General features: G+C 34.4%; 1 protein-coding gene across 1 annotated transcript in view; it reads left to right on the top strand.

Annotated features, from left to right (window-relative positions):
- LOC117170297 (zinc finger protein Xfin-like) overlaps positions 1 to 12749 on the top strand; it is a 35792-nt gene extending 23043 nt beyond the window's left edge. Inside the window, exons 5-6 of the mRNA XM_033356970.1 lie at positions 4831 to 9715; positions 10588 to 12749. Of these exons, the coding sequence (XP_033212861.1) occupies positions 4831 to 9715; positions 10588 to 11385 (5683 nt within the window). The 3' untranslated portion in view covers positions 11386 to 12749. The remainder of the gene's footprint in view (positions 1 to 4830; positions 9716 to 10587) is intronic.
- The last annotated feature ends 744 nt before the right edge of the window (positions 12750 to 13493 follow it).

A 13493-nucleotide genomic window follows, 5' to 3' on the forward strand; every position in this document is an offset into this window, starting at 1 on the left:
CTCTATCCCATCCACACACTACTCCTTTCCCCTGCCGAGTGAGTCACGCCTACCCCGAAAGGGAAATGGCTTAATGGTGTAATAATAATAATAATAATAAAACATTCACAAAATAGCAATATATACTTATCAAAAGGAAAATTTTAAGCAAACCTACATGTCATTATATTTAATTGAATTTTTCACAGTGAGTGTCCCGTATCTCATTTATAACTTATAAATATTTTTAACTTAAAGAAAAATATTAGGAAATATATTTGTTATTTAATAAACACTTGTTATTTAACGTCGTGTTGGGGAGATCTAACAGATGCTAGTCTGATAACGCTGCACTGAATTTGGCTTATTCCCTTTATACGTTCAGTTCTGCACCCTCATCACATGAATTGTTGCTAAAATTTTTCCCTTATTCAATGTTTTAGGACAAAAATTGATAGAACGACTTATAGCTTATAATCCTGGTCTAATTAAAATATGCTTCATCAATCCGCTTGTTGACATTCTACCGGCAATTTTTGTGGTTATGTTCATAACCAACAACGAAACTAGAACGGTTTTAGCTGGAATGAAAAGACAATTTTTTCACTAAATCTTTTTGCAAGAAAGTTTCCTCTATTATTTAGTTTGGTTTTGAAAAACGTTATATACGTTTTCAAAGCAATCATCTATTTATTTATTATATTTAAAAAAATGCACACGTGCTAACTTGTGTAAATTTAAAATTTCTATCCCCAAGGAATTTCAGGCTTTGTTCGCCGCGGGCGCTGTCTGTCATATCCGGTTAATAGCAAGGTCATGTCCGTACCCAATAGAGGTGCTAACATGAAAACATGCAAAAAATGAAGTCGAATTGTTTTCAACTTCAGTGATCATCATATTTAAGTTTATAGAAGTATAGATATATTTTAGAAATGTTTTATTGCATAGCTGAGACTTGAGAAGATGACTTATCTTGGGAGAATTACATATCTTGCTCGTGTAATTTCAAATTGTGTTTAAATAAAAAAAGCAGCATCACATTTCTCATTATAACAGTCAAATTTATTAATTTTTATGATTTCTAGAAAGACCCTTCTACACTGCCATAAGTTTTATGACTAAATATCTTGGTTTTTAGAAAAGAAATCTATAACTTATACGATTCTGCTAGGTTAATGCTATAAGACATAAAGTTGATTTCAGATGTTTATATTTTGTTACACTAGGTGATAAAAAATTTCTTATATATTATTAAATGTGGAATTAATACAAGCTTAACATGTTTCAATAGCATTAAAAAATCTTGGATTTTAATCATTTTATCATCCACATTAAATAGATTGAAAGTTATCTAAATTATAAATAATATGAACCTATAGGATGAAGTAAAGTTGTCAATTTTGTAAGAAGATATTGCAAAAATCGTGAAATTGTAATTTTTTTAAAAATACATGTGAAATAATGGATACTTTTTAATGTAGTTGGCCTAATTTCAAAGGTAAACTTCCTCAGTATCTTAGCGATTTATCAGCATAACTGAAAAATGTTTTCCTTGCAAGGTGCAAGAAGTTGAAGACATTTAAAATTAGAACAAGAAGTTCGGAAAATATGTACTATTTTTTCGGATAAAAACATAAAATTTTTAATTTATTAATTTTTAATTTTAAAAATTTCTAGGATAGGGTTTTCTAATAAACGAATGCGCTTTAGACAGTGCGTTAATATATGAACTAAAATTACGTGTATTAGTTTAAATAATACCGCACTGTAAAGAAAATTGTTTACAAATTTTTTTTATATTAATCCACGTCATTAGTTTTAGGAGTTAAAATACTCATAACTTCGTCAAAAAATGTTTTTTTTTTATCAACCGGAAAAGTACGCGTGGTTTCCATTTCTTTTAAAACTGGAGATATTTCGTCGACCACCGATTGTGTAACACGCGTAGACCGCAGGTTTCCGGAAATGATTCATTGGGATTATTTCTTATTTGATGACTATTATAGACTGATGTTTCTGAATATCGATCTTATAAACAGTATATAAGAAATTTCTATTATTACACTGTAAAAAATTTTGGTGTAAATTTACATCATGCTGCGATGGAAATTATTCGATCGGCGTGGCTCATAATAAATAAGCAGAATTCTGTAAAATGCATATTTTCCTTTTAACCTGCGTCCGCCATTTAAAAAAAAAAACCATGCAGGACGTAAATTTCTCAACGTTGACCTTGAAATTACTTACGGGTCGTAAATTACTTACGGGTTTGGTCTCCCTAAATTGTTCCGTTAAACTCAAACATCATTTGTAGTTATTAAAAATAAAATTTTATAGTATTATATGCATAGTTGTGTATTATATATAATAGAATTTTCATATAATAACCCTTTCTAAATTTCCAAGTTTTCCAAAGTCTCAAAAAAAAAGGTTAAAATCCATATGACGTACAAAACGACAAACGAAAGGCGCACCAAATGACAAAAGGTCGTTCAGGCTTCTCCGAAACTCATCGTTTGGCACGACTTGCACTCGCTAGATCCGAATGGTCCAAATTTACGTCCTGCAAATAATTCTGCCGCGTTCTTCCGTGCGGACTTACTCCCTCACAATAGAAAAGCACACGCCGCAAAAATTTACATATACTTTCGTATACTTAACGCCCCAGGTAAATTTATCACCTTACGTGAACTTACTATGTCCTACGCCGTTCGAATAATTTCCATCATCGAACGTAGTAATTTTACATTCAACTGTAAATAGAACAACCGTCCTTTTATTTTCACATTGTCCCCTGTATTGAAATCACATTAAATTGCAAATAAGTACTGTAGTATCGTAAATTAATAAGGTTATATAGTGTAATCTGAAAATAAATTGAACGTATAAAATTACTAGCTGATTGTAAATGTCACCAAAGCTTTTTTTTACAGTGTCGTTTAACTGATAACATGTTAATGAGCTTTGATTTACACGATGATAAAATTATAGGATTTTTCATTTTGTTAATCATGAAAATTGCATTGGTGAAATAAAAAATGTATCGTTGTATACTCTTCCTTTTTTTATTGATGACTTATATAATATTTTTCGTTTATAAAAATGGAAAATATTGTCATAAAAAGTTTGTCTGCTGAACAGAGTTAACTAAAAAAGTTAATTTTTGAAAGTTCTAAAACACGCTAGTTGATTTTGACGCTGTGGCGGTCTGTAAAATAGGATTTTCCAAATGTGACTAATGAGCACATTGTTGTATTTAAAAAATATAAACTGATAAAAGTATCACGTTTTTTTCTAATCAACACCTTGATAATCTTTTTGCGAAAATCTTGGCATTTTTCGTGTATTTTTTTGACTTCAAGCGCTCAATTTATAAGTACACTAAAAAAAAGGATTACTGGTACCAAATGAATTTTACTTGGCTGAAGTAAGTGAAAGTCTTGTTTATTTTCAAAGAAATATTTATTTGATGCAAATAAATACGACCTGTTGTTCAGAGGGAAATATGTCTCTGAATCAAAGAAGTATTAATTAAAGACAAAAAGTACACATTTAACACTAAACGAATGACTCATTATTCCAAATGAATGTGCCATGAATTAGAATGAATATTTCTTTGAAATGGGGAAATGTGAATTGATGGAAATAAATATATTTTAAGGTCAAGCAAATATTTTATAGGCTCGAAAACTTATTTCAGCATTTCAGTTGTAGTACATATTTTCCTAAATAAGCAACTGAATTTTTTCAGCTTAAATTATAATTACCAGTGTTATTATTATACATATTTAATTTAAACAAATCACATAATTTGTAGTCTTGATGAAACTGAAACAGAAAAAAACGACGAAAAATCCACTCCCAGCAGCAATTGAACTTGGGTCTATCGAGTGTAAAGTCTACTATGGAAATTCTAAGGCGAAAACTCCGTATTTAAACCTCCTTATAAATGCCAAAGAAATATTTCTTCAAATCAAAAACATGGCTATTTAATTTAACAACATATTTCTTTAATCTAAAGAAGTATTCAGTCGAAACAAATGACGCCAAAGAAATATTTCTTCAAATCAAAAACATGGCTATTTAATTTAACAACATATTTCTTTAATCTAAAGAAGTATTCAGTCGAAACAAATGACGCCAAATTATTAAATTTTTTTACTTTAAAAAAATAATTACTCCGTTGAAATAAATGTTTATTTGTTATGGATAATATAATTCTTGAAATCAAATGAAATATTTCCTTTCACTGAAGAAGTAAATATTTATGCAAACACAATACCTTTTTCATCTAAATAAATGCACCATTGCTATAAATGTCAAATACATATATTTTTAATCTAATTAATATTATTTTGAATGAAATGATTATTTTCTTGATTTAAATAAACCTGAATTCTTGATTCAAGTATGGAAAAATTATTGATTTAAATGCGTCCGAATCAATTCAAAGAATCAAATATACATTTCTTTGAACGACTAATCACATTTCAACGAATCTAGACCTTTTGAATCAAGAAAATCATTTTCTTGAATGTAAGAAATATGTATTTCAATGAAGAAAATATAGCCAAATAATTAATTTCTTTAGGCCAATAAAAGATATGTATCTAGTTTAAATAAAAATTGTTTCCGTTAAAGAATATTTTCTTGATGCTAAGAAATAGGATTCAAGTAAATGCATTTACTTGGTGCTTGGAATGATTTTTTTCAGTCTACTTAAATAAGATATCATTAAATTTCGATAATTGCGAATTGTAAATAACAAAATTCTAAAGTTTTCGAAATTAATGCAATTTAATTTCGAGCCTAAAATCAATCTCCTAATTGTATTTTTAATTATTATTTCAGAGGTCATCCTGCGGTGACGTGTAGATATTGTTCGCGCATTTATTCGACACGAGTCAACCTAGAAGAACACATCAAATCCAAGCACACGGGTCTACCACTTCCGTTGGAAGTGCCTGTTTCCTATGTTCAACCAGAAAACAAATATCAGTGCAAGACTTGCCCCAAGATGTATACGAACACAACAGACCTTAACAAACACAGTCGAATCTGCACAGGAAGCCAGCAAAAAGAACTGCCAAATCATGATACAGTCACAGAGAAGGTCAAGAAAATTCATCTCGACACGTCAGACATGTCTAGTAACGACTCGAACAACGAGACTAAAGATTACAAGAACGCCGAAGCTAAACTTGCAAAAAATCCTCAGCTCACAATTCTCAAACAGGCGCTCACCAAAGGTGACATATTGAAGAGAAGCTACGACGAAAAATACAAAACTAGTTCCAAACCCAAAAAGCAAGCCAGAACCGATACTAGTGAGACTGATGTACAGAAGCGATGGTTCTGCGAAACTTGCCCTCAAAAGTTCACCTCTCTCGAGAGCTTTAAAGAACACGAACTTTCACATGAAGCTGAAAAACCCTACTTTTGTTTGTTATGCGAGAAAGATTTCGCCCAGAAATCTTCCCTAAGTAATCACATTGTCACTATGCATGGTGTTGATCCTAATCCCATTATTGAGAGCGATAGGTGTTTGAAAAAGTCGCTTCTTGCTCATCATTGGAATAAAAATCCCGAGCCTGTGAACGGGGAACCGATTCCGGCCATCAAAAAAGAGGAACTTTTGTCACCTTATCCCGAAAAAGCTTTGGAAAACGAGGAAGAAAATCACGAAAGCAACCAGGACAAGATGATCGAAATTGAAACAGTCTTCGTTTGCGAAATTTGTACTAGAGATTTTAATGATAGAGCATCATTGTGGCTTCATATCCGAGCCACGCACAAGGAATGCGCCGCTTTTGCTTGCGGAGTCTGTTTGAAAATCTGTTCCGACAACGCCCAATTGCTCAATCATGTAAATATGTATCACGGAGGTTCCAAACTTCTCATGTCTGAACAGAGGCGCTACAGCTGTACAATTTGCGGCAGACAGCACGATTCCCGAAAAAAGTTAATCACCCACGTTTCGATTCACAACGTGGATCCCAGTTACGACCCTTCGAGTTTCGTTCAACTCAACAGCAACTATTACAACGAGAATCTAAACAGCAACGAAGCTAACGAGCAGCAAGTGATAGATGCCGATGTCGAGGATGGAGAAAAAGTCGACTGCTATATTTGCTACAAATCATTCCCCAACGAAGATCATCTTATCAGACATCAACGAAACGCTCACAAGTCCGATCCAGCGGTAGCGATAGGAGAATCTACAACGAATGGTAGCGGAATTGGGCCTAACGGGAATGGAAATAGAGCGCAGTATCATTTATTCTTCGTCTGCGAACTTTGCGGCAGTTCTCATCCCAGTAAATGGGAACGCTGGCTTCATGTTTCCAGTGTTCACGGGAACGAACTTGCGATCAAGTGTGAGAGGGATGATTGTGCGAAGATATTTGCGACAAAGTCTCTTCGAAATGAACACGCCCAGCATCATTTGATCCAAGGTAGTTCGCCGAACACCTGCGAGATCTGTGGGAAATTGTGGGGAAGTCGAGTAGATTATTGGAAGCACGTGATGGGAGTCCACTCAGACACTGTTCCCCTAATCTGTGGCGTGTGTCTTAAAGTATTTCCCAATGTTCTTCAGTTAAGTTCTCACGTGAAGGTGAATCACTGGCCCTTGACAAACGGTGATTTCAGTTGTGATATTTGCGGCAGGCCTTATTCCAATAAGTCTAAAATGTCCAGGCACAGAAAGATTCATGGCCTTGATGGCGAGGGTCATGCGCATCCGGATCCTAGTGAATACATCAACGATTCGGTGAGACTGGATAACGGAGGTGCCGTGGAGGTTGATTACAGTTGTGAAATGTGTGGGGATTTGAAGTTCTTGAACCTGGAAGACCTCTGCAACCATCGAAGAATGACGCACAGCCTCTTTCCCTGCGATTTATGCAACAAGTGTTATGGAAGAACTTCGCACTTGTGGAAACATGTTAATCGGGTTCACAAGGGTCATGAGGACGTCACCTGTCGGTTTTGCATGAAGACGAGCGCCTCGAGGGATCACTTAGCAGCTCACATTGCTAAGATTCACAGATACGAGCCTGAGGTGAAAAACGACACAAGAGAGTCAACGAATTTCAAGGTCACAGTTCCCGAGGACGAGATTCTTCACCACTGTGAGAAATGTAACAAGGGCTTTCACAAACGGTACTTGCTCCGGCGTCACATGAAAGGGTGTCAGAACTATCGAAAGGATCCTGGCGCACTTTTGACCAGGTGTCGAGCCTGCGAAAGGATATTCAAGGATCGAGCGAGTCTTCAAAAACACATCGAGAATCATCATAGCAGTTACACTTGTCACTTGTGTAACGAAACGATAACTTCGAAGCTTGGGATCATGACACATAATCGGGTTAACCATATGGACCATCCGGATCTCACATGTGAGCACAGCAGTTGCAAGAAGCTTTTCCGCACGAAAGAGGATCTCGAGTCTCATAAAAAAGATCACAAGTATCTCACAAGTCCGAATGTTTGTGATTTTTGCGGGGACACTGTTGAAAATAAACTCAAGTTGAAGATGCATGTCTTGTCGCTGCATCGGAACGAAATCGGAGTTTCTTGCGGCGTCTGTCTGATCCCGATGAAAGACCCGAAGGATTTGAAGAAACACGTGGAGGACACGCATGGAAGTATTCTTTCGAAACCAAATACTTGTCAGGTTTGTGGAAAGCAGTATGCGTCAAAGTGGAAAGCCTTTGATCACACGAAGAAGTGCCATGGGAAAGTTTTCAAAACCTGCAAACAATGCTTGGCTGTGTTTATTACCGAAGAAAGTATGAAGAACCATTATGAACACGTCCATAACGTTCCTAAAGACCAATTGGCCACTTTCGAATACCGTCTGGAAATCGGACGCAAACGCCATTACGATTCCTTGGAAATTGTGATGAAAGAAGAGCCAGAGGAATTGGAATTCGATGAGGAACCGATCGAGGGTTATACGAATGATTATAAGAGAAGGATATCTGACTCTGATGATTACGATGTTCGAGCTGATTTCTATATCAGAGAGAACAACGAACAAGAGGAACCGATGCGACCTTTGAAGAAGATGAAGCTAGACTCAAAGACCAAAAAGAAGATAAAGCAACGGGAAAGCTTCGAGTGCGAGAACTGCAAGATACAGTTTAACACCAAAATTATGTTTTGGAATCATATCAACGTTTGCCCGAAGCGGAATATGATTACCAAGGAGGATGATACAAGTTTCCCAACGTCCATTCTCGAGGCTCATTTAAAGAATAATAATCTGATTAAGAGGGAAGAACCGGAGCAGGAACTTGACGAGAATAATCTAAACATTCCAGACTTCAATCTCTTTGAAGACATCAACATGCAGTTGTCGGGTCAGAGACCAGTTCAGAATCTCTCTCTAAAATCTTCCTCGATTAGCAATAAATGTTCGAGAAAGGATTCAAGGAAGGTATACGATGAATCTACAAATACTGAGTGTACTTGCGAAGTTTGCGGGAAGCAGTGGCCTGCGAAGAAACACCTGTGGCAGCATTTGATTCGATTTCATCGAGCAGAGGCTGCTGTTACTTGCGGCGTTTGTTTGAAACTCTGCACAACTTATGAAGACTTGGCTGATCATCTGAAAGCTGCTCACGAAGCTTTGTTGTCCTGTGAGGGAAATAACTTCACCTGCAAGGTTTGCGGAAGGTACCACAATGCCAGGAGCAAATTGTTGCTGCATATGAGCATCCACATAAACTGCAAGAATAATCCGATGTGCAAAAAGTGTAATCGCAGTTTCGAGACGGAAGCAAAATTGAAGGAGCATATTGGGAATTGCGAGGGAAGACAGTCGGGATTGGGAATGAGACATGATGCAGAGGAGGATGTGAAAAATGATAATGATATTGATGAGAATGATGAGAATGATGAGAAGGGAAGTTTTATTGGAGATGAGGGCGACGATGGAGACGAGAAAGAAGGAGGTTATGAATCGGAGGGAGAGAAGGGTTCTGATAATGAAGATAGCAGTTCGGATGACTCTGAAGATTCAGAAACGGATAGTTCCTCTAGCTCGAGTGATGATGAAGATAATGGGAATGCAGAAGAAAATGAAGTAGCGGTTGGATCGAGAACTACAAGTAGACTCGGGGAGCTGAGTTGCACGAGTGACAGTGAGGAAGAAGGTTCGGATAATTCGGAGGACCTTGAGGATGCTGATGAGATTAAGGCGCATGTTAGGGTTGAAGACGGGAAAGAAGAATTAAGGAGTAAAGTAGTTAAAATGGAAAATGTGAGAATTGAGTCGAATTCAGCGTTGACAGAATCTGAACCAAAAGATTCTGCAGCTTCCAGAGGCTTGAAGAAGAAACCGGCGAAGATGGAAATAGAGAATATGGATTACTCGGATGATGAAGGTCCTCCGGTTTTAAGTCCAATGATGCCGTTGTTGCCACCACAAGAGGGAGAGATGAATAATCAGATGGATGAGATAAGTCATAAATTGAGTCCTATGGTGACTTTGGAAACTAAACTGGAAAAGGAAATGGAAGATTGTGAGTTTGAAGATGCAAATATCAAATTACAGGATCTTGAGGGTAAGGATAAGATGAAGAGGGAAAACTTGGAGGGATCGGAAGAATCAGAGTCAGAGAGCGAGGATGAGAATAAAATGTGTATCTACGAGGAAGCTGGGAATCAAGAGATTAAACAAGAAGATCTCACTACGATCAGTGATGAGGAAGAAGATGCAGAAATGCAGGTAGGAACATTGCTTCGAAATTTTTTGTTTTACTTTTAAAATTATGAAAATTTGAATATTTTCAAGCTGAAACGTTGGAGATTTTACCATTTTAATTCAAGAATTATTTTATATAATTATTTTCTACATTTTCTATTCTTAACTTGCAACCAATAAAAACTTCTATTCATTTTTATTAAATTTGGGAAAATGTACGAGTATAGCACATTTAATTAATGTAAGAGGTTTCACAAAATAGAAAAATATATTAGATATTTAACAATACAAATTTTAATGTATCTTTCTTATAGAATCATTTATACTTTAAATACTTATTTTTGTCAGACTAAAGTTCTTTTATATGAACATATATTCAAAATTATTCAAATTTGAAAAAAAATTCGTAGCTGCATACCTACTTAAGCTATTTATTTAATTTTTTGATGATTTTAGTCGAATTACGCAAATTTGACACTTAATTTTATTATTGTTTAGATATTATTGTTTTTGTTTTCATTATTTAAGTTGCTTTTTAGAACAGATCGAAAATAAAAATTGCAATCCAAGGTATTATTTTTTTAAATTTTAAGTTTTAATTTAATTAATTTAATTTAATTTTTTAAGTTTTCAACAGAAAAATATTTCTCAACAATTGATATTTTAGATTAAAAGTGTTTTTTGTTTGTTTGTAATCCATTATTGTCAATTTCATTTTTATTTATTTCCTCGTGATTTATTTCTTAGAGGTCAGTTTTACAGAGTTAATTGATTGAATATAATGAATGAATAATCGAATATAATGCAAACAAATTTGAAAGTTTCAAAATTAAGTTTTCTATTAATGTTTTTAATTAATTAATTAATAATAACCTTGTTTTCAAATTAATTTTTAGGTAGAAGAGAAGAAAGCGGAAACTGTAGAAGACAAAAGAACAGAAGTAGTTTCTATAGAATCCGAAGATGAAAGTGAAAACGAAGAAGAAGAAGAAGAAGAAGATGAAGAATCCGAAGATGAAATCGAGGAGGTCCAAATTATAAACCACATCAGTCCCGCAACAATCGATCATTCAGAAACTCTTTCACAAGACTTTGCAGAGGAAAATTCAGATCAGGAAGAAGATGAAGAAGAGGAGGAAATTGAGGAGGTTGAGGAGATTGAGGAAGAAGAAGATGAGGATGCAGAAGCTGAAGAAGCAGAGGAGGACCTAACAATCGAAAACGCTCAAGTCGAAGAGGAACTAGCCGAGAATCATTCCATCGTGGAAGAAGAAGTTGCAGTAGAAGAAAGCTACGAAGATGAACCCATGGTGGATGACGAAATGAACAACGAAGATCATTCCATTCAAAACTTGAATAAAACCATCCTCACCGTCGGCAAGGATTCTGAAGGTAATCCCATATTGATCCGCGAAGTGGTAACTCAGTATGCCTACCCGGACGAATTCGATTGTGAATCCGACTATGCACACCTTCCGCAGGAGAATAATTCTCTTTATAATGCCCCCGACGGTCAGAGAGTATCGGAAGAAAACTTTGCTTTAAATAGTGATAGTCTCGATCAAACCACGAATGAACCGGAAGTCCAGACGGTAGACGAATTGGCTCATCACGAGGAGGTGGAAACCGATGAACAGGTCGAGGACAAAGCTGATAGTGATAATCAAGAGTCAACAACGAGTGCCAAAAGTTAAGTGTCAAAGACTCAGGTATTTGACGAAGAAGGTGACGTAGAGCTTGAGAGGGACCACGAAGACGTCACTAAACATTTCTTACGTACCTTACAAATATGACTATTGTATAGTAGGTTAATTAATTATCTAGGTTATTAACGTATGTACATTTCTCGATTGTAAGTACGTTGCTTCTGAAAGCATTTCGCTCGAAAAAGGCCGTAAAAGCGGCGCTTAAAACTCGTACGGGCATTTTTAGCGTTAAAAAGGAAGTGTGAGGACAAGTGATTAAAGAAGTCACTTTTTTGTGCTGTGCTCAACTGTCGATTATATTTATTACATTCTCCCCATTATGCATTGTGTTGAGAGATCAATTTAAAATAACTTTTAAAGAGACTTTTAGTTTAAAAATCGTATTATAACGTGAACGTGGAGATGAATTTTTCACAGCAATTTGAAAAATTGGTTTTCATTTCTTGCTCGTTAAATTATGTTCACAGAATGCAAAATGATATCGAACTGGTATTTTCAGTCCCTAAAAAACGTATCTATAAGATATGAAATTGCATCGCGAAATCCGAAAATCTAGATTTATGAATCGACGTGTGATGTACGAATTTGTGAAAGATGAATGTGTATTTATCCTTTTGAGTTTCTCTTTTATCTCAATGAAACTTCCAATTATGAAAAGTGGGAAGAGAAAAATAAGATTTTTTTTTACATAACGCTATTTGTGATTCTCACTTTTGTTTAATGCTGTTCGTTCCTCGTGTTCTTTAATTTCTCATTTTTTTAAATGTTCGTTTCTTCTGACGATTCAATCTCTCTTTAAGAGTCTAAATGATTTGTTGTGCTCTATGATTGGGAACTTTTGAAATCTTAAATTGTGAATGTTGTGTCAATAGAGTATGATATACTCTTTGTGTATGTATATAATGTAGCATAAAGCCAACCACGTAAAGTGTTTAGTTTTTATTAAATCGTGAAATCGATCGTAAATTCTATTCTTCACATTGGAATGGAAGAGAGAATATTTGAGCGAAATACTTTGAGTTTGCCCGATTTCCGAGGCATGTTCCAATGATGTTGATATCTATTGAACGCTGCGTGACATTAAGGTGATATTTATAAGAAAAATGTATATTGTGATAAGCCACTTGCTAAGCCGATGTATAAAGGATATATTATAAAGACACGAACTTCCGAATCCAAATCGACATGGATAAAACGCAACCGGCGTCAAATAGAATATTTTAACCACACGGTAAAGTAATAGTTTAACTTCCCTTTTGAAAAAAAAGATATATAGTTTGACACAGCCGAGGCTAACAGTTGTTATATCAGAAACGAATTTTTGAATAAATGCCTGAGGTCATTTGCACTTACTCTTTCGATTTGATTCATTCTTTTCCCTTAGAATAGTTAAGTTGGACCACTTCTTTAAAAATTAAAAATTTTTTAACTTCAAATAATTAAACTTTGATTTTTACATGGGGTATTAATTATTAAATTTATATATTGAAAATTAATATTTTTATTTTGAACGCATTAAAAATGTAAAAATTAGACGCATTGATCAATTCTCAAGATTGAGCCATTTTTATTCACGCATGTAAAACAGCAATTTTAAAACTGAATGTACCTATATAATAATTGCAATGTTCGAAATTGGAAGTATTTAGATTTATACAATTTACAATTAAAGCATTTTTTAAAATGAATCTTTTAAAAATGAATTATTTTTATGTGCATAATTTCCAATTCAAATTTGGAGTATTCCAAATCAGACTGATTCAAATTTGAAGGCTTTTACAATAAGCGAATTGAATTTAAAGAAATTTTAAAACTTCAAAAAATTTTAATTTAAAGATTTGAAAAAATGATTAGTATCGAAAAGTGAAAAGTATGAAAAATTGCAAAATGCTAAAATTTGTCATTTTAAATGAAGTGTTCAAATATAAGTTTAAAAAAAAATTTAATAAGTATTAATTAAAAAAGTTTAAATCTCTTGACTTTTAAGAAAACAGGCAATTTCAACAAATTTCATACAAATAATTTAAAATTATAAAAATTTGCCACTTTTACATTCTCATCATTTATGATTGAGAAAGTATTAAAATTGTCCGAAA

This window comes from Belonocnema kinseyi, chromosome 3, assembly GCF_010883055.1.
Source record: "Belonocnema kinseyi isolate 2016_QV_RU_SX_M_011 chromosome 3, B_treatae_v1, whole genome shotgun sequence".
Classification (NCBI taxonomy): Eukaryota; Metazoa; Arthropoda; class Insecta; order Hymenoptera; family Cynipidae; genus Belonocnema; species Belonocnema kinseyi.